Consider the following 21,732-nt stretch of genomic DNA (forward strand, 5'->3'; position numbering starts at 1 on the left):
CCGCCCCCTCGCCCGCCCAGACCCGCGGCAGAGTCAGAGAGAGAGAGCGCAGGCGAGAGGGCAGGCGGGCACCCGGGGGTCCGCGCTCTCACACCCGCGGGACCCCGCTCCCCCGCCCACCGTTACCTTGGACAATCCCCGTGCTCATTATGGAGCCCATCCGGGAGTGGGTGTGATTGACAATCCCCGTGTTGGCTGCGCAGCAAGAGGGAGGGAGGAAGGAAGGGAGACGGCGTCACCGCCCCCAGCCCGGCCCACACTCTCATCACTAGGGTGTGGGGAGGGTGGGCGCAGCGGCTGCAGAGTGAGGCAGAGAGGAACGGAGTCGGGGGGCCTCCGCCAGGCGCCCCCAGAAAGAGGAGGTGGTAGTGACAACTGTGGCGCGGAAAGCCCAAGCCCTGCCACCCCCAGAGCCCCTGGAGACGCTCACCTAAAGGAATCAGGTTGTTGTGGCCCACGCTGGAGCCGCCGGCGATAACACTGCTCAGGTCGTAGGCGGTCGGCATCCCTGTGCAGAGACGTAGAGGTCAGGGGCTGGGAGGTGGTGGCCAGCGCCCCAGCACCGCCCCTGCCTGGCCCACACGGGCCGCTCACCCGCCACGGCCATCCCGCTGCTGAGGTTGTAGGTGCTGCCCGTGTTCCACATGTTCTCGGAGGGGGACGTGTAGTGGGAGCCGGGTGGGGGCGAGGGCGTCGTGCCGGTGTATCTGCAGCACAGACAGGCCAGGGGTCGGGGCTGAGAGGCTGCCGGCCGGGGAGGGGCACCCCGCCTGCGGGCTGCCAGCCCGTCCTACCTGAAGAAGGGGTTTTTCAGATCCAGGAGGTTACTGGATTTGGAGCCTGTCTGGTCTACCTGGGCCACAATACTGATGTCATAGCTCTGTCTGCAGAGAGGGCAGGGGAGGACAGCCATGAGCTGGCTGGGTGGATGCCCCCCCCCCACCCCACCCCGCCTTCCCCGGCGCCCAAGCAGCAGCTCACACCTTTTGTTGGCAATAAGCAGACATGTCCCTGAGAGCGTGTCCCCGGCCTTGGCGAACAGTGGTGACTGGAACAGGCACCGGACCTGGTACCAGTGGGTCAGGGGCTCCGTCGGGGCCGTGGAGAGCCACACTGTCATTCTGCCAAGCAAGGACAGGCACACGCTTAACCAGGCTGGAGCCACCACCTCTTGAGCTCCCCCCAGGCATCTCTGATGGGTCCCCTGGGGCCCTGGAGCTAAGACCGGCTGGCTGCCCGGGTGTCCCAGGCACGTGCTTGTGCACCTATATGCGCACACATACACAGATCCACAGCCACGAGGGGGCCCACTCACCCTGACCTCGGGGCCAAGAGACAGACCAGGTCCCATGAAGGACAGTCACTGAGAACAGGGTGGACACCCCCTCCCCCACAATAGTCTCTGGCTCAAAGGTGAGCTGTCCCTGCTCTTTTGGAGGGGATAGGGAGCCTAGAGGGCCTATCCTGTCTCCCCAGCCCGCAACCAGGCTTCTGAGCCCGCCAGGCCCAGGGGTCACAGCCACAGGGAAGTCGGACCCGGGCAGGTGGAGAGCGCAGCATGCTCTGCACCCCGCTGCACTCACATGGAGCCGATGAAGGCGACATCGAACCAGAAAGCCAGACCGTGAACGAGCCCGGAATGCAGCATGTGGAATTTGAATGGGATTTCTATCCTGGAAGGCAAAGGGTGGTGATTGCTGGGGAAACCAAATCGGGACTGCCAGGAGAGAAGTGGGGTGGCTGGGAGAGGGGTTTTGGGGCCCCTGCCTGCCCCCCCACCCTGGGGCAGAATGCCTGTGGGAGGCTGTGCTGGCCCCAGACTCCAGCAGGAGCCAGGCTCGGGAGGAGGGGCACAGGTGCTGGTACCTGTGCAAATCTCCTTCTTTGGCTTCTAAGAAGTTCACTGTGTACTTGACAGACTTGGCCATCAGGATCCGGATGTCAAATGTGTCCTGGGAGAGACCACAGTGTGACTTGGCTTCAGGCACTGAGGCCAGCTGTGAAGGGGAGAGCTCTGCCCCTCTCCGGCTGGCCAAGGCCTCTAGGCCATTCGGCTACAACCAATTTGCCATTCTCAGACATGCTGGGGGAGGCCGAAGTGGTTCGCCACCATGGAGGGCCAGTAGTGCCGGCTCTCCGAATAGCGATTCACATGCATTAGGAACTTGGCAGTTCCCCTTCTGGGAGGTTAACCTACAGACACACATGTACATATACAAGCTCACACACGTGATCAGACTGTCCAGAGTAGACATACTCTGGACACCATCTAATTAAACCACCAATGTCCCACCCATAAAAGACCAAGAAAGAACGAAGAGGCTCTTTATGAACAGATGGGGGAAGGATCTCTGAGATAAACTGTGAAGTTAAAACGCAAGTCGGAGAGCTGTGCTGACGTCCACACCCAGCTATGACGGAGGCTTTGTACCAGACCAACAACGGTCCTGTGAAGAACTATGAGCTGAATAAAATACAAAGGAAAAAAAAAGCCTAGTTGGAAAGTACTGAAGGGTAACAACAGCAGCCACAGCTTTGGGAGCCAAGATCCTAGAGAGAAGGGAGATGTTTTTTCGCCTGTGCCTCTCCCCTTGGGGCAGGACCTTCTGACGGCCTCCCTGGATGAGGAAAGCAAAATGGGGGTTTGGGGTTATCAAGGCAGCTAGGATTCAAGAGGTCAAGAAATGAAACAAAAGGAAAATGCAGAAACATGAGGTGGATGTTCTACATGCACCTGGCATCTGGCATCTGCCAATTCCTGAGCTGCATGTGGAGTGGGGCCTAGAGGCAAAGAAATCAAGCAGAAAGCCATTGATAAGACACTGAAAAACTAAGGAAAGGTTCAGCTGTGTACTGGTGCTGGGAGGCTGGGACGAGGAGCACCGCGAGGCTCCCACCAGGCTTGCACTGAGACCACTGAAGGCGAGGCCCTAAAGCAGCGGTTCTCAAAATGTTGTCCCTTGCAGAGCACTCTCAAGGCCAAAAGGATTTTTTTTCTTTTTTAGTATTTATTTATTCATGAGACACAGAGAGAAAGGTAGAAAGGCTCCCTGCAGGGAGCCTGATGTGGGACTTGATCCCAGGGCCCCAGGATCGCAACCTGAGCCACAGGCAGATTCTCAACCACTGAGCCACCCAGGTGCCCCAATGCCAAAACTATTTTCATGATAAAACTAAGATGCTGTCTGTTTTCTTTGATTCACTCACCTGTGATACCAAAGCCAATTAAACACAGAAGCAGAATCCAACTGTCTCCAAATAAGCCAGACGTTAAAAAGATTCGTAAGTTAAAAATGCCAACTGTTCCCACTGTAAAGTTTTGGAAAAGTTTTTTTCGTAAAAATATGTTAACATGTAATGGACTTATTGTTATTTTATTTTAAAATAAATATATTTTTAATTTCTTGGGCTTAATGTTTAAGTAGACTCCACATCCAACGTGGAGCCCAATGCAGGGCTTGAACTCATGACCCTGAGATCAAAACCCAAGGTGAGATCAAAACCCAAGGTGAGATTGCGAGTCAGACACTCAACTGACTGAGCCACCCAGGTACCCCACCTTGAGTTTCTTCTTTTTTTTTTTAAGATTTATTTATTCATGAGAGACACAAGTGAGGCAGAGACAGAGGGAGAGGGAAAAGCAGGCTCGCTCTGGGGAGCCTGATGTGGGACTCAATCCCAGGATCCCAGGATCACGCCCTGAGCCAAAGGCAGACACTAAACCACTGAACCACCCAGTGGCTTGGTTATTCATTTTTAATACCAAGAGATATTGACAGTATATCAACAGCTAAAACACTAACAAAAGCTCTTTGGGATCCTCCATTTTTAAGAATAGAAACAGGTCACCTGAGACCAAAATGTTTGAAAACCACTGCCTTACAAGGAAGCCAAGAAATAGACCAGCAAAGTCCAGTCTGAAAAGCAGCCTCTAGATATGTCAAATGTCTGATAGGACCAAGGTAATCTATCTATATGGCTAATTGCCAAGAAAAAAAAAAAAAATCCTTGGGAGGAAAAACATCACCCAGAGCCTCCATCTAAGAGAGGAAACAAAAAGAAAAATACACTAACACTTATCTAGATAATAAAAGTAGCCAGAAACTTACAGTATGTATGAAAAAAAAGGTAGAAAAAATGCATTTCAGAGACTGAAAAAATAAGCAGAATGAGATCCTAGGACTGAAGATTTAGAAAATCAACTTAAATAGCAAAGACTCGAACTAGAAGATGGATCAGTAGGAAATATGAAAATGAAGCAATTAGGAAAAAAAAAAGATGAAAAATGCAGAAAACAGTGTAAGAATCATCTGAGACATAGTAAAAACGTCCTAGAAGGAGAAAGAGAATGGGGCAGAGGTAGTGTTTAAAGAGTCGGTACCCAAGGGTCTACCCAAAATTAGTGAAAAACATCAAGTGGGGGAAAACAATACATACCTTATTAAAACAAGAGACAGCAAAACAGTTTAACAGAACCAACATTCAGAATAAATAGAAAAAAGATAAATTTCTACCCATGAAGACCAGTAATTACATCAAATGTAAAATGGTCTCCATGTTGTCGTTGAAAGACAAAAAACATCACTCTGGTTAAAAAACCAATCCCAAATAATGCTGCTTACATGAAACAAACCTTAATAAGGATACAGAAAAGTTGAAAGTAGAAAGATGGAAAAATACATATTGTTTAAAGATTAACCAAAAGAAAGCCAGACTAGCTGAACTATTATCAGAAAAAAAAGAGAGGGGGGCTTTAGGGCAACTGGTACTACTTGAGAGAAAGGAAGGAACACTTTATAATGACAAAAGGATCGCTCCAAGAGGAAGATACAATCATCCTAAACCTGCCTGCACCTAATAACATAGTGCCAAAAAATATAAAGCAAAAACTCAGGAATGGGAAATCCACGATCAGTGAGAGGAAAAAGCAGAAAATCCCTCCCCTCACCCTCCCCAAAACATCAGTAGACAAAATTTGACCAACATCATTAACTAACATGACTTAATTAACAATATAACATTGTACTTAACAAGTGATAAATACACATTCTTCTCAAGTACACAACAACATTAACCAAAAGAGATCACGTAAGTGGTCATAAAGCAACTGTCAACAAATTTCAAAGAAATGAAATCATAAAATATATGTACTCTGATCATAAAAAGTCAAAATAGTATGTTGATTATGCTATATTTTGAGGAAAAGAAGGTTATATACATATGTATGTATTTGTGTGTTTATATATCTATATATTTGTATATGCACATTTAGATATAAAACTCCTGAGAAGAGAACCAAGAATACTGTTTGCCTTTAGGCTTTTCAGTTTTATATTTTTTTGATTTTTGAACCATGGGTCTATATCAGTTCAAAAAAATCTCAGTTAAAATCAATCAAAACCAGTTCACCCACAGTCTCCCAGCAGCTTGCATGTACTGCATGCTTAGTGAGCATTAAAGCGCTCCACGTGCACTGCCACTTTATTCCCAACATCCCTGTGTCAAAGTTCTGCGTAGCGGCAAAAGCAAGAACTCAGAGGGGCAGCGGCTTTCCTAGGGCTGCGCAGCTCGCACGAGGCCTGACAGGAAAGACCATGCCCCTGTCTTGTCACCCCAGAGGAGGGCCACGCCCAGTGCTAACTGCAATAGTGCCTTGGGTGCCCCACTCACCACCACAGGCTGCCGGAAATACTCGTCCACCGCAGCGCCTCGGAGGGCTGACAGGTCCACTCCATGGAAGGATGGCTGGTACCTGCAGAAAGCCCCCATCCCCCACAGCAAGGTCACCAGCACAGCAGGAGAGACAGGTGGAGCAGGCTGCCTTTTCTCCCAGCTGGCCCTCATCCAGCCCAAGTCTTTCAGGTCCTACTGAGGATGAGGAGAAAAAGAGAAGCGGGCTGTCCCTGAGAAGGCAGGACACCCAGGTCACACTCACCAGAAGTTGGCCTTGGTGAACTGCTCCATGTAGAGCTGTTCATCCGTGAAGGGTGCAAGATGGACGTCACCAATGGTGGGGAACATGTTTCCTGGGAGTAGGGGGCAGGGAGGGGTGCTGGCGTCAGGGTGGAACATCCCAAAGGGCCTGGCAGAGCTTCCAAGTGGCCCCAGGACCCCCAAGCCTGGGATTTCCCAGCTTCTCTTTCATTCCTTTGTGCATTCGTGCAACACAGAGGCATCGAGCACCTTCTCTGCCACCGGCCAAGATGAACACTTGACATGCACTGACTCATTAAACTTGGACAGCCAGCCAGGGACGCAGGAAGGCCTGTCCCTCTGGTCCATTACTAGGGCTGGGAGGTGGAACGCACCTGCCAAAGCCTCAGGGGTAAGTACGTGGTGCCTGGGGTGCAGCCAGGCCTCTGGGTCCCTGATCAGTCAGCCAGGCGGAGTCTCTCAGGTGCCACTGTCCATGGACAGATGTGCAGCCAGGGAAAGTGAAGCAAAGCTCTCTGAACAGAGGGAAGGTGAGCCCTTGGCTACACTGTCAGGGCCTCACATGAGGCCAGAGGCTGGGTGGGGGTTTAGCTGAATCCCACGCTCTGGCCAACAGGGTGGGCCACTTGGCTGCCCTGGTGCGGCAACTGGTCTGAAGTGGGAAGGGGCAGGGGGCAGGGTCCTCTGTCTGTGTGACTCAACAGGTTGATGAGTCTGAGCCAGTGGCAGAGAGAGCACGGCTCACGAGGCCCCACCCACTTCGGGTAGTCCAGGGCCCCAGGTCACCTGGTCTCCAGATGTGGGCCTCCCCCCCTTCTATGCAGGAGGGGGGCCTGAGGCAGGAACCTGCCTTCTCTTCCAGCTAGAAGGCTCAGCTGAAGCCACTGGGATGGGGGAGGGGGAGACCAACCCAGGCTCAGAAGCCACCCCTCCAGGCCGAGCCCAAGGGAAAGGGCTCCTGCTCTGAAGGCACCTACAGGTATCTGGCCAGGGACACGAGTCCCTTCGATCCCCCAAAGAGCATCTGGAGATGGAAGGAAGACACACACGCAGGCTGGGGGCAGGCTGGGGGCAAACTGGGGGCAGGCGGCCTGACCGCGCGCCAGGGCTTGGCTCCCATCTGTGCTCATGTCCTAGAATGAGGAGCCCACCCTGCTGGGGCGCACCCCCGGCAGCCTAGCCTACCCGCAGGACGGAAGGGGAGCAGATCCAGGCCAACCCCCAAGGCAGCCTGGCTTCCCACACTCACACCTGCGACACAGGCCCCAGCCGTGGGAAGTGGTGGCCACATCCTCCCTCCAGGAGCGAGCCGGAGGCCAGCGCCCGCAGCCCAGATCCAGGGAGGCCAGGGGACCGAAATGGGTGCTTCCCCACAGAGCTGCCCGTCCCCTGGCCCCCATGGGGCGTGCCAGGGCCCCAGTTTTGCATGTTCTGCCCCATGGCTGCTGCCCTGGCCAGGGTCCTCCTGTGCCACATGCACGCATGACCCCTTGCTAGTACGGAAATACTTGAGACACAGATACAAACCCAGACCCAAGCACGGAAATGGACCTACCAGCAGATGTTCCGGGCCCTCGTGCACAGACCCCCAGGGACACAGATTAGATCTGAACAGTCAATGACCCAGGTACGTGGGTAGGCAGGCACAGTGACACGCACAGGAGGCCACAGAAGGGCACACGTTCACAACACAGATGGTCGCTCCCCGACCCTCGAGAACCCCAGCCCACTCTCATGCACACACGAACTCCCTCCTTCGTCTCTCTGGCTCGGAGGCACTCAGGGCCTGTCTAGGATGAGGCCTGTTGTGCCAGGAATGAAGACAAAAGGCCGACTCCTCGGGCAAGTGGCCACCACAGAATACCTTCCGCCCTACCACAACCCCCATTCCCAGCTAGACACTATCCCCACGACCCCAGGGCGTAGGATGGCAGAGGCGGCCCGGAGGCTCTCGGGGGGCATGCGGGGAACCCCCTCCATACTCTGGCTGGGCAGGGTAGGTGCATGTCTGGCCCAGTAGTCTCGAGGCCGCAGCCAGCTGGGGCGGGGTGGGGGCTTGGGGGTAAAGGCCCAGATGCCCCCAGCCCCCCAGGCTAGCAAGGGACAGAACCACAATCAGACCGACTGGGCAGCAGCCAGGGGCTCTGCGAGGGGACCCCCACGTGGCAGCCGCCCGCGCCAGCAGGGACACTCACCCCCGGGCCTCAGGTACTTCTTGGCGTGGAGGTAGCTCTCGAGCATGCGCTCGTTGAAGAGCATGTAGCCCATAGGCTCGGAAATGATGATGTCCACCTGCTCAGGGAGCGAGACTTCCTCCACCTTCCCGGGGATGACCACGATGCGCTCAGTGAGGTTGTTACTCTTCACCAAGACCTGCAGGTGGGTGGGGGTTCCAGAGGCGTCACGGGGACCCCTGCACCCAGCCACACCTTGGGTGGTCCCCAGGCCCCTCCTCTCAGGGGAGGGCTGCCACCCACCCACCGCCACCAAACCTGCCCCTCGCCTCCCCCGCTGGCATCCTAACCATGGCCATTACCAGCCCCAGCCCTCTCAGAGCCTCTCCTGCGGCAGCTCCCGGTCCCCTGGTGTCACCTCTACCCTTCGAGGACAACGACTGATAGGAATAGACAGGCTGAGTGGGCTCTGCTACAGCCACCAAAGCTAAACTGGGACACACCCTCCAACCCAGCGATTCCAGTGCTAAGAATGTGTCCTACAGATATAACCGCATGCGAGAGAGGGGACACGTGTATAAGGGATTCGGCGCAGCAGGTGTTTGCATCGCAATGACCTCGAAGGTTAATGGCAGCCTAACTGCATCTAAACAAAGGTCCCGCCAGCCCTGGGGGCAACCGGATGCTCTGCGGCCAGGCCATAGAGAGGGTGAGGACGCTCTCTTTAGGTGGGGACACAGATCGTCCCAGACGTGCTGTCCAGGGAGCGGGGCTGTGTCAGAGGAGGAGCCGGGGACAGCTCTGGAGAGCTTCCACACAGGTCTGTCCCGCTCCCGGGGGTGCTGGGCGGCTGGGGCCGGGGGAGGGAAGCATCTTCAGTTTACCTAACTTTGTGGCTTTTGGGCTCTGAACCTTCGTAATAAAGGTTTCAGTACACGAAAAGAAAAAAAGCAAACAAAACCCTGTTGTCACCCACATTCCACGAATGTACAGGGGAGCTCAAAGTGGGGGCCACTGGCCGGGGAGCCAAGGTCCCAGTCCCACTCTGGTCTGTGTCACTGTACAATCCCCCCACCCTGGAAACCAGAGGCCGTGCAGCCTCTGAAGACAGCAGACCGGCCCCAGCCCCACGGGGAAGAGCACACGCCCTCAGGCCCACCCAGCCCTCCCTCATCCAGTAGGTTCTGGACAAACTAGAGAAGCGGGGTGCCCCGTGAGTGAACAGGCTCAGAGCCCAAGCCTGAGGACAGGCCGGGACCCTGGTGAGTGGCTGACCTCGGCGTGCTGGGCCATCGTGCTGGCCTCCACCGCATAGATCTTCCTCGCTCCAGCTTGGGCAGCGAAAAAGGAGAGGATCCCAGAGCCGCAGCCAACGTCCAGAACAATCTGGAGTAGGAGGGGGCAGTGAACACAAAGCACCAGTGACACGAGGGTGACCACGAGGAACATGCCTATCCTGGGCGCCCACTGGGTCAGACCCTCCCCACTGAGTGTGTTCCGGCCCCGAGGCTCCCTGCCTCGCCACCCAGGCTGGCTGCACCAAAGGCTGGCTTCTGAGAGCCACCTGGAGCACGTGGGAGCCTGTGGGGTGACAGGAGGGGAGTTCCGAAGACTGCTAGGATGCGAAGGCCATTAACACTCTCAGGCCAGATTTTGGGCCGTGCTCAGTCTCTGCAGTGCGGCGGACACCTAGAGCTCCCCTGGGAATGAGCTCTCACTGGGGACACCGCTGTGTCCTGCAGCACGACTGAGGCTCGGGGCCAGCCAGCCAGGCCTACAGGCCAGGCAGAAAGTCAGCGACCCCTGACCCGGCCCCACAAGGCATCTGGGCAACCAGAGAGGGGCGCCCGTGGAAAGCACAGATCTGACCAGTGGGGCCAAGGGCGGTGACACCGGGCAGAAGCTAAAAGGCGCCCTTGCAGGGCCTCAGCGGCCCCAGCAGGGAGGCAAGGGGCTCGGTGGCAGCATCTCCGCACTCTGTGCTGACTGGTGGCCGGCGGCTCACCCAGTGTGAAAAGCCGCCCCAGCCCCAGGCCCAGCTGTGCACCACCCACCGCACGGGCTGCTGGCCCCGCCACGTGGACTGTCACAAGAGTCCAGGCTCATGTTTAGAACACCGACCCGGTCCCGGATCAGACTGACGGCTTCCTCCGGGCGACATGCGTGAGCTTTCTAAAGCAGAAGTGCTCCGGGAGCAGCAGCAGGCCCAGAGGGAGAGCCCAGGCGGCGTGCTTCTCGGAGATCCAGAGGAACCAGGCAATGGTCTCCACACTGGGAGAGTTGGGAGGGATGTGGCCAGAGGCAGGTGCACTTCCCAACCCCCAGTGCTGCCAACATGCTCACGCCAGTGCCCAAGAGAAAGGGCAGGATGCCGGGCCGTGGGGCTCAGGCCCCAGGGCTCGGGCTGTGTCCTGGGGCCACGGACCAAGCTGCCAGATGAGGCAGATCCGCAGAGACCATGTGGAGTGCCTCCCAAAATGAGCTGAGAAAAACACAAGCTCCCATTGGTTCAAAAGGAAAAACGGGCGCTTGGGTGGCTCAGTCAGTTAAGCGTCTGCCTTCAGCTCAGGTCCCCAGGGTCCTGGGATTGAGCCCCCACATCAGGCTCCCTGCTCTGTGGGGAGCCTGCTTCTTCCTCTCTCTCTGTCCCCCACCCCACCCCCGCTTGTGCTCGCTCTCTCAAATAAGTAAATCTTAAAAAAAAAAAAAAAGAAAAAATTACAGGGATGCCTGAGTTGGCTCAGTGGCTCAGGGTATATGACCCCAGTCTGGGGGTTGACTCCCATATCGGGCTCCTTTCGAGAAGCCTGCTTTTCCCTCTGCCTGCATCTCTGCCTCTTCTCTCTGTGTCTCTCATTAATAAATAAATAAAATCTTTAAAAAAAATTATAATATATCCACATGACATACTGGTGTGTCCCAAGACATAGCGTTACATGGGGAAAAGTACTTTGCAGGAAGAGTCTAGGAAGGATAAGGTCCTATTTTGTAAATCACTGATTTGGTTAACTAATTCTGAAATACATAAGCTGATATGTGCACGGGGGAAAATTTGGGAAAAACCCTTACTGTTGGCAGTGGTGGTTTTCGAGGTAAACGACAGAGGCTTTCCATGCCTGCATCATACACGCTGGGTTTTTACAACAAGTAGTTTGCTTTTGTAACCCAAAAAATTCAAAGACAAACTCAATAAGCAGAGAAAAACAGAACTACAGACGAGGACACAGTGCAGCGGCTCAAGCCAGATGGAAAGGGCGTGAGGGCAAGCGGAAGGCAGGGCGGGCCACTGCACCACCGGCCAGGGTCCAGCTGGGGGGCGCCAGGCGTGCTCACCTTGTCCTTGAAGTCTGTGTGGTTCTGCAGGATTGCACGCTGGTAGGTGCCCGTCCGCACGTAGTCCTGCATCATGTTCTGCTGCTGGGACAGGTAGCCATAAAACTGGAACAGAGACAGGCCAATGGCACAGAGGGCCGAGGTCCTGGCCGGCCCTGCGACAGAGGAGGGCCCACCGTGGGCCCACAGCTCCCTCGGGAGGCTGCACCCCCTCTGCCGACCTAGACCCCGCTGGCAGCTGCTGGCTGCTCCAGGAAAAGGAGCGGGAAGCCAGAGGCCCCAGGAGGGACACTACGACCATCACCATGGCCAAAGTTTGCAGCAGGATGTTGCCTGGACCTGGAAGCCACCCAGTAGAAGTCAGAATTTGCCATGGGATGGGGTGCCGGGATTGGGGGCCACCTGCCCCGTTTTAGGGTCCCCAACGAAGCAGAGTTGTAGACCAAATAGAACCCTAGAACTCAGAGCGCCAGGCAGGTGAGGTGCTGCGGGGTCTCTCTGTAAGACAACAGGCGATCGGGAGGCAGCATGGCACCCGGGCAGGGGCACAGGCTTTGGCATCAGGCAGACCTGGCTTCCCATCTTGGCTCTGTTGCATAATAGCTGTGTGACTTGGAGCAAGTCACTTAACCTCTCTGAGCCTCAGTTTTCTCATCTGTAAAATGGGGACAATAATAGTACTTACCTCCTAGGGTTGTTGGAAGGATCAAGTGCTCTGTACGTGTCAAAGTGCTTACACCAGTGCCTGACACGCAGCACAGGCTCAGGATAACTGTGCTATTGTTACTCAGAACGCCTGTGGACCTGAGCTCCACCTGCACTCACATTCTTCCAGAAACCCTCCTAGGCAGGCCCTGACATCTCCGTTTCATAGATGAGGAAACTGAGGCCCAGCAAACAGACACCTGCCCAAGGCTACGTGGCTAATAAGGGCAGAGCCAGGATGAGCACCCAGGTGGGCCTGCCCTGTGCTGTGCGGCCTCCCAGGGGCCATCTGGCGGCAACAGCCTGGCCAGGAGTGCCAAGTACCCACCTGGAAATACTGCACGGCAGAGGACTCCTCTGTGCGCTCGCTGAACACCGACCGCTCCAGGGTGTGTCCCCGACAGGTTTTCAGGATATTATAGAAGGAACAGAAATCTGGAAGGGGGAAGCCAGGTCATGAGTGGGCATCTCAGGGGTGGGGGCTGAGGGTCTGTCTAGGTGCACACCCCAACTCTTCTACCTTGAGCACACAGGCTTGGTGATTTCTTTTTCCCCAAAACGATGTTGGAATTTAAAAAGAAGCTGCCCCTTGGTGGCCAGCACAAGAAGGCAGGTGTCCTGCACTGTGGGGTGAGCATGCTCTGCGCAGCCAGTGGGGGTGAGCCTAGCCTCTGCCAAGCTAGCATTGGACCTGCCGCAGCCTGATCACTGTAAGCCCAGCCAGCAGCTCCCTATGGGGTCTGTGGGGGTGGACCTGGATGAGGGTGGAGGGTGGTGGAACAACAGTGTACCGGTATCTACTACCCTGGAACCGTAGACCCTAAAATGGTTAAGAGGACAAACTTTGTTCTGCATATTTTAACAGTTTTAAAAGTAGGACAGGGGCAGCCCGGGTGGCTCAGTGGTTTAGTGCCGCCTTTGGCCCAGGGCCTGGTCCTGGAGACCCGGGATCCAGTCCCACGTCGGGCTCCCTGCATGGAGCCTGCTTCTCCCCCTGCCTGTGTCTGCCCCGCTCTCTCTCTCTCTCTCTCTCTCATGAATGAATAAATAATAAAATCTTTAAAAATAAATAAATAAAATAAAAGTAGGATGGTATTTGTAAGGCAAAGCTCCTAAAAAAATGAAAATATGCGGTCTGGGACAATGAGAAAGTTCTGGAGGCAGATGGTGGGGAAGGCTGCACAGCAGTGTGAGCACATGCAGAGCCCCTGGACCCTACACTTAAAAAAAAAAGGTTAAGATGGTACATTTTTGTTATGAGTACTTTACCTCGATCTCAAAAACTGACAGAATTAAAAGGGAAAAAAGTCAACTCTAAATATTCATAAAACAGAAATTTACACCAATTCATAATGTGCACCCCTGGTGGTGGTTTTAAACACGGACTTTGGATTATTAATTTAAGTAAAGAAAGAAACGGAGCAGGGGGATCCCTGGGTGGCTCAGCGGTTTGGCGCCTGCCTTTGGCCTGGGGCGCGATCATGGAGACCCGGGATCGAGTCCTGCATCGGGCTCCCGGCATGGAGCCTGCTTCTCCCTCTGCCTGTGTCTCTGCCTCCCTCTCTCTCTCTCTCTCTCTCTCTCTCTCTGTGTCTATCATAAATAAATAAATAAATAAATAAATAAATAAATAAATAAATAAATAAATAAATAAATAAATATTAAAAAAAGAAAAAAAGAAAAAGAAACGGAGCAGGCTGAAGACGACCTCTGGAGAGAGGTGGCCAGTCACCGGGCTGCTTCCTCCACCGCCTGGCCTCCTCTGGCCCCCGGGGCACGGGTACAGCCAAGGGGGCTCCCAGGGAGCTGGCAGCGGTGGGCAGGCGGCCTCTCCACCTGGGCTCTCCTCCCAGCCCTGAGCCCATTGGGCTCACTGGCCTCAGCCAGCCTGAACCAGGCCCGGGTGCCATGCCTTGATGTAGTCTCCAGCCCCAGGCCACCTCCACTGCTGAACCCTCTCCACCCCCGAGCCACCAGAGCTCAATAAACCCTCCTCAGTAACTGCCTGTGTCCCCCTTGGGTCCCCAAAACCAGTCTGCTCAGAACCCTCCCATGGCTTCTCTATGCGCTCAGAACAGAGCTCAGCCCGCCTCAGGATCTTGTCTCGCCCCCATCCTCCACTGCTAGGAGGGCCAGGCCCCAGACTCCCCCACGGGCTCCTCCGTGAGGCCTGGGGTGCAGCCAGGTGGTAGGGCCAGGCCTCCTGAGCCAAACCCAAAAGGACCCAAAGGATTCAGCAAGGGAAGGTCTGGGGCAGTGTTCCAGGTGGCGAGGACGTACCCTTCCCACGGACACTTCTCTGCCTGGGAATAATTTCTGACGGCTCCGTGGGACAGATGGGTGGGCCATGATTTGACCAGGCTCCAGGTCCCCCTCCAGCCATGGCCAACGGCCTCAGTCACCTGGCTCTGGGCTCTCTGGGTGTGTGCCGCCGGGACAGAAGGGATACGTACCATTTGGTGTGGCGAACTGGATGAGGACACTGTTGCAGCCCAGGGTGATGATGAAGGACTGCTTGCCCACGCGGCTGCACTCTGTCTCTCGGGACACCGAGCACTTAAAGACGCACACATCTTCATCTATGAAAGGAGACAGGCAAGCGTAAGCCAGCAGGTCCCTGGGCCAGCCGACCTTTGTTCAAGTCGTGTCCTTGCCATCCCTGCCTCCCTCTCCCCACAACACCCCAGGTTCTTCTGGGGTACCATACCACCCACACTGGAAGCACTGGCACGTGTGCCCTGCCTGCACAGCCCGTGTAGGGACACGGAAACAAAGTGTGTCTGTGGCTAGGAGGGCTGTCTACGGAGCGACCAAGGCTGAGAGTGGGCTCGGGGGGGCAGTAGCCAAGTACCATGTGCCCAAGCAGAACATCCTGGCCAGGGGGGTCCCTCTCCCAGCACCTCCGCTCACGGAGCACCTCCCGGTGCCCAGGCCTCTGCTCATCCAGGGGCACTGAGATGGGAAGAGAGGCAAGAAAAGAGCAACTGTGGCATGGTCAGAGGGCCGCAGGGACCCAGCTGGGGAGCTTGCTCTGTTATGTATGGGGGGGGTGTGGCGGTCAGCCTTCACAACTGAGCTGGCGGAGGGGCAAAGGTAACAAGAAGGAATTCCTGGAGGTGCTTCTGCTTCCTTCACCTGAGCCCCTGCCCTCTCGTACTGATGCGGCACAGTGATCAGGAGCATGGGCCCTGGAGCCAAACGGCCTGGATTCATGCTTGCACTGCTCACTATTTGATTTGAGTGGGTCACGTAGCCTCTCTGAGCCTCGGTTTTCTGATCTGTCAAATGGGGCTAATGGTGGGGCAGGCACGGGGCACAAAGCACCCAAGAGCTGCCACTATGACTATTAGTGCTCTCTGGTTCAACAAGTGTGTGCCCCCCACCCCCAGCCGGTGAAACTCAGCCTTCCCAGGAACAGGATCAACCAACACGCCCTGGAGGCCCTGGTGCAGTGCAGCAGGACAGACACAGCAGCTGGGTCGTATTCTTGGCAAAAGCGTCTGCCCTGGTCAACCCAGTGTCTACCCTGGTCCTCTCGTGATGATGCCAGATCATGGGGAAGTCAGCAACACAGCCCGCCTGCTCTCCCAATGTGCCAGGAGACAGGAAAAGGGCTGAAACTATTCCAGGGAAAGGAAGACTGAAGACATGTGACCAGTGAAGGCCAAGGGGGACCCAACTGGAGCCCAGTGAAAACCTTCTCACCAGTTACAGAGGACAACGGAGGGATGGGAGTGTGGACCAGAGGTGTGAAAACTTGAAATGACATAGGTGTGACAACAGCAGGTGGTTCTGCACAATAATGCCCTCATTCTACGAAATGCGGAAGTACTGAGACAATTCTCGTGATGTCTGCAGCTTGCCTTTGAGCTCATCAAATAGACAACTGCGAGCTATATGCATAGAGAACAGAACGAGCGCAAGCGTGGCAAAGTGTCCCGATCCCTCCAGAAAGCCAAAACCATCTTGAAAAAGACCAGAGTTGAAAGACTCATACTCCCCAATTTCAAAATTATTACAAAGGTAGAGTAATCAAAACAGAATAGTACCAGCAAGGGAGAGACATATAGATCAATGCAACAGAATTAAAGTCAAAATAAACCCTTACGTTTAGAGTCAAGTTTTAAGATTCCATTTATTCATTTATTTATGTATTTATTTATTTATTTGAGAGAGAAGGAGAGAACACGTGCAAGTGCAAGCAAGCATAAGCAGGGGGGAGGGGAGAGGAGAGGGAGAAGCAGACTCCCTGCTGAGCAGGAAGCCTAACATGGGGTTCCATCCCAGGACCTGAGCCTAAGGCAAGATGATTAACGGACTGATGCTTAAACAACTGACCCAGGCATCCCTCCCATGACTTTTTTTTTAAGTTTATTCTTCTTAGTAATCTCTGCACCCAATGTGGGTGCTCAATTTGGGGCTCAAACTCAAGACCCCGAGATCAAGAGTAGCATGCTCCACTGCCTGAGCCAGGCAGATGCCCCTGACTTTCAACACGGGTTCCAAGAGCATTCAATGGGAAGCAAATCATCTCAACAAATGGTACAGAGACAACTGGAGGTTCGCATGCAAGAGAATGAAGCTGGACCCGTACCTCATACCACATATAAAGCCTGACTCCACTAGATCAATGACCTAAATACAGGAGGTAAAATTATAAAATGCCCAGAAGGAAACGGAGGGGTAAATAAATCCTCCTGAACTTGAATTTGGCAAAAGATTCCTAGAGGTGGGCCGCTCTGGTGGCTCAGGGGTTTAGCGCTGCTTTTAGCCCAGGGCCTGATCCTGGAGACCCAGGATGGAGTCCCACACCACATCAGGCTCCCTGCATGGAGCCTGCTTCTCCCTCTGCCTTGTCTCTGCCTTTCTTTCTCTGTATCTCTCATAAATAAATAAATAAACAAACAAACAAAAATCTTTAAAAAAAAAAAAAAAAGATTCCTAGAGGTGACACCAAAAAGCAAGAATATCAAAAGCAAAACTAGATGAACTCAGCTTCATCAGAACTGAAAAACTTTTGTGCATCGGAGGACATGGTCAAGAAAGTGAAGACTACCTACAGAACGGGAGAAACCACTTACCAATCATATACCTGATAAGGATAGTGTCCAGAATATATAAAGAATTTGTTCAGCAAAAAAATTAACATAGTTCAAAATGGGCAAAGGGACATTTGTCCCAAACAGATAGAGGACTGGCTAACAAGCACATGAAAAGATGCTCAAAAACCATGAGTCATCAGGGACATACAAATCAAACCATAAGGAGACACCGCTTCACACCCACTAGGTTGGCTATAATTTAAAACAAATAAGGGGGATCCCTGGGTGGCGCAGTGGTTTGGCGCCTGCCTTTGGCCCAGGGCGCGATCCTGGAGACCCGGGATCGAATCCCACGTCGGGCTGCCGGTGCATGGAGCCTGCTTCTCCCTCTGCCTATGTCTCTGCCTCTCTCTCTCTCTCTCTGTGACTATCATAAATAAATAAAAATTTAAAAAAATAATAATAATAAAAAAAAAATAAAACAAATAAGGGAAAATTACAGGTGTTGGCAAGGATGTGGAAAAATTGGAACCCTTACACCCTGTGAAGAACGTGGGAACGTGAAATGGTACGGCCACTGTGGAAAAGGAGCTGGTGGTTCTTCAAAAAATTAAACATAAAATTACCATTTGACTCAGCCATCCCACTCCTGGGTATGTACTCAAAAGAACTGAAAGAAGTAGTCAAACGAATACCTGCATGCAAATATTCCAAGTAGTACTATTCACAAGAACCAAAGAGTGGAAACAACTCAAATGTCCATCAACTGCCGTCAACTGCAGGACGGAAACACAGAATGTGGTAGATCTGTGCCAGGAAGTGTTATTCACCTGTAAAAAGGAATGAAGTCCTGGGGGGCTCAGTCAGAAGACAGAGCAGCTCTTGACCTTGGGGTCATGGGTTTGAGCCCCACCCTGAGTCTACATAGACATTATTAAAAAAAAAAAAAAAGGTAAAAACAAAATGAAAAAAAAAACAAAGTCCTGATGCGGGCTACAACATGGGTGAACCTCAGAAATACCATGTTGAGTGAAAGAAGCCAGACACAAAGGTCACACACATGTGATTCCATTTATATGAAACATCCAGAAGTAGCTAATCCACAGCAAACTGGTGGCTGTCAGGGGCTGGGAGCTGGGAGGAGGGAGAATGGGGAGTGACTGCTTAATGGATGCAAGGTTTCCTTCTGGGGTGATGAAAATGTTCTGGAACTAGACAGAGGTGGTGGTTACACAATACTGTGAATCTTGTGAATCTACTAAATGCCATTGAATTGTACACTTTAATTTTGTTTTGTTTTGTTTTTTTAGATTTTATTTATTTATTCATGAGAGACACAGAGAGAGGCAGAGACACAGGCAGAGAGAGAAGCAGGCTCCCTGAGAGGAGCCCGATGAGGAACTTGATCCCAAGACCTCGGGATCACACTCTGATCTGAAGGCAGCCGCTCAACCACTGAGCCACCCAGATGTCCCTGTATTGTACTCTTTAAAGAGGTTTGGTTTACGTTATGTGAATTTTATCTCAATAGAAAAAGAAACACAGGGCAGCCCGGGTGGCTCAGAGGTTTATCACCACCTTCAGCCCAGGGTGTGACCCTGGAGACCCGGGATCGAGTCCCATGTCAGGCTCCCTGCATGGAGCCTGCTTCTCCCTCTGCCTGTCTCTGCCTCTCTCTGTGTGTCTCTCATGAATAAATAAATAAATAAAATCTTAAAAAAAAAGAAAAGAAAAGAAAAGAAAAGAAAAGAAAAGAAAAGAAAAGAAAAACATTCCCTGTGCATGAATGCATATTTGAAGGCCTATGGGTGTTCACTGGCTCCCTTGCCCCCTTGTACAGTCTGAGCACTGGACCTGGGCCCTGCGGGGCCAGCCTCCTGACCACAGGCTGGAGAGAAGAGCATCCCGGCAGGCCACTGGTACAGGCTCATGACCACACTGCACCCATAAGGAACCCCTCCAAGGGGCTCCCAAGTCCAGCCGTAAGTGGGTCCCAGGAAGGGACCTCAGGGCATGGTGCTGTCACCCACGTCCCTCTGGGGCAGGAGATAAAGCCAATCTGTCGGCTGCACCAGGGTAAACAGCAAGCAGATCAAGGAGGGCCTCTGTTTACGAGGCACCCTGGCAACCCAACCAGTTGCCTGAGGCACCCCTGCAACCTGGCGCCAGGCAGGCAACCACAAGGACCTGTGGCCAAGTGAAGCGTGGCTGCATCCAGGGAAGCCAAGCTGAGGGTGACCTGACCTGTCCCATCATGGCAGAGGCAACCACCGCCCATGGAGCCAGCCTCTTGTGAGAGCCACGGCTATGCCACCCCACAGACTAATCCCTAACACACAGAAAGGACTCAGTAAATATTTGGCAAAAAAAAGCGGGGGAGGGGGCTGGACCATATTCTATTGTGTATTTAAAAGACTCAAAAATCCAAGCTCTTGGAGTCCTCCAGCGCCACGGTGGGCCAGCTCCTGGTCTGTGCACAAGGCTTTTCCCCTCTGCTTGCTCTGCCCCCTCAATGGGATGGGCCTTCAGGGCAGGGGTTGAGGGGTGCTCTGTCTACCCCTGCCAGAGGACAGCCCACATGGGGCTCCAGCTCACTCACTGCCCAGGGTCACCCAAGCCCAGATGGAGCAGAGCTAGTATGCACACCCTGTCTCCTGGCCGGCTCCCCAGGATGGAGGGCGGGTGTCCTGGGAGAGAGCTTCTCCTCCCAGGAAAGAGGGCCTGGAACCCACAGGGCCTGGATCTAGCAGTGGCGATTAGGTACCCACTCCCCAACCCCTACACACACACACACACACACACACACATACACACACAAGTGCCTCCATCCGTCAGGAAGCCTCCTGGTAGACTCAAAGCCGGCACCTTCCTCTCTAGTCACCCCTTTATCCAGCCCTCACTGGGTGAGCCAAGGAAGAGGCAGGAACGACTCTGTGCTCTGCCTCCAGAAACCAGCTGAGAAAACCAGTCTGCCCTTGTCACACAGGGAACATACTGAGGGGCTGTGTGGACATGGCCCAGAGAGGTGGGGGACAGGAAGCAGGAGAGGGCTTAGCAGGCTGCCAGGATTTCAGCGGGGCGGGGGCAGGGGCGCGGGGGGGGGGGGGGGGGGGAGTGGGAGGGGCACAGACAGGGCTGTCGTCCGGAGGCTGCACTGGGTTCCTGCCGATCGAGGTCAGCAGAGCTGGGGTTTCTTCCCTGCAGTAATATGATCAGGCGACGGCGCTGGGAACAGGCCCCGTGACTGGGCCGTCTTCTCTGGAGAGGCTCTCCCAAGGCAGGGGCTGAATGGAGGAGCGTGCAGGAAATGAACCCAGACTCGGGAGTATTAATCATGCCCCAAATGTGTCTGTCCTGCTCTTGGACCCAGCCTGGCACCGCGGGCTGGCCTCCCACCCGCTACAAGGTAGCATGTCCAGCTGAGGCTCTGAAGCCAGGGGACAAGGGGCCAGAATACCCAGGAACAAACACGGGGCAAGCTCGCTCAGGGTGTGCCTGCGGGAAGCCGGGGGTAGGAGCCTTCCTGCATCTTGCTCCCCAGGAAGGCAGGCCCCTGTGGACCCAGGTCACAAATACAGAGTTCCCACAGGAAGCCAGGCCCAGCACCTGCCCACCCACCCATCCCTTGCTGACACGTCACTCTGTCCCTACGCTTTCCAGGTGCCACGCTCTGCTCTGTGCTTTCCACAGAGCCCTCAGAGCACCTCTGTGGCTAGCTCCGTCCCACTCAGATGAGGAAACAGGGCTCAGGCAGGTTAAGTATCTCACTCAAGGTCCCACAGCAAGCGAGCGGCCGAGCTGACTGGCACCAGGATCTGTGCTCCTAACCAAGGTGCTGCACAACATCCCTGTGCTTCCGAGGGTAGGTGTGGGCCAAACTTCCTCTGTGAAGGAGCAGGAATAAATACTTTTGGCTCTGTAGGCCATACAGTCTCTGCTACTAGGACTCAACTCTGCTACAGCCCAGATGTCAGTGAGCGGGTGCGGCTGTGCACCAATAAAACTTGGTTACAAATCCAGCAGCAGGTCTGGAGCTACAGGTGCAGACAGGTTGGCTGCTGAGCCCCCTTTCCACCCGCTTCCTTGTTGGCTCACTGGATGTTGAGATGTGGAGACACCCTCCCTATCCCAGAGGGAGTGAGGACAGCCAGGGGTGGGGGCAGAGGGATGAGGATGATCGCGGAGTCCCTGGCATTGCTGCCAGGGGACCCAGGGCACTGCAGGATCCTAGAGACGGTGCCTGGCCCTGCTGGGACAGAGAGTGGAGGAGTTCTCCAGCAAGAGGGAAAGAGGCACCTGGGAAGGCAGGGGGAAAAGGAGGTAGTGATACTGTGATTTATTACAGAGAGGCGGCACAGAGCTCCTGAAACTCTGGGAATGCCCTAGGTGAGAGGAACAATAAAAGTGTCTTCTGTGATGCATTCAAAATCCCTTGACCACTTGGGTTTCTGTTAATGAGGTGACTTCCCGTGAAAGGATGGAGGCTAGTTGCCAGGGGGACCAAGTAATTAGAGGGCTGGAACTTCCGGTCCCCCTCCTAGGCC

General features: G+C 54.1%; 1 protein-coding gene across 4 annotated transcripts in view; it reads right to left on the reverse strand.

Moving 5' to 3' along the window:
* Positions 1 to 21,732, reverse strand: part of CARM1 (coactivator associated arginine methyltransferase 1) — a 44,561-nt gene that overhangs the window by 4,319 nt on the left and 18,510 nt on the right. For 2 of the 4 annotated variants that reach the window (XM_072787230.1, XM_072787233.1), the window contains exons 2-15: positions 14,600 to 14,725; positions 12,475 to 12,581; positions 11,442 to 11,546; positions 9,384 to 9,494; positions 8,130 to 8,307; positions 5,936 to 6,026; positions 5,671 to 5,752; positions 1,867 to 1,952; positions 1,584 to 1,673; positions 984 to 1,121; positions 795 to 884; positions 595 to 707; positions 431 to 508; positions 127 to 195 (exon numbers count right to left, since the gene is read on the reverse strand). In XM_072787230.1, the coding sequence (XP_072643331.1) occupies positions 127 to 195; positions 431 to 508; positions 595 to 707; positions 795 to 884; positions 984 to 1,121; positions 1,584 to 1,673; positions 1,867 to 1,952; positions 5,671 to 5,752; positions 5,936 to 6,026; positions 8,130 to 8,307; positions 9,384 to 9,494; positions 11,442 to 11,546; positions 12,475 to 12,581; positions 14,600 to 14,725 (1,464 nt within the window). The remainder of the gene's footprint in view (positions 1 to 126; positions 196 to 430; positions 509 to 594; positions 708 to 794; positions 885 to 983; positions 1,122 to 1,583; positions 1,674 to 1,866; positions 1,953 to 5,670; positions 5,753 to 5,935; positions 6,027 to 8,129; positions 8,308 to 9,383; positions 9,495 to 11,441; positions 11,547 to 12,474; positions 12,582 to 14,599; positions 14,726 to 21,732) is intronic. The other 2 variants (XM_072787232.1, XM_072787231.1) reach the window with 1 other exon arrangement.

Source organism: Canis lupus, chromosome 19, assembly GCF_048164855.1.
Source record: "Canis lupus baileyi chromosome 19, mCanLup2.hap1, whole genome shotgun sequence".
Taxonomy (NCBI): domain Eukaryota; kingdom Metazoa; phylum Chordata; class Mammalia; order Carnivora; family Canidae; genus Canis; species Canis lupus.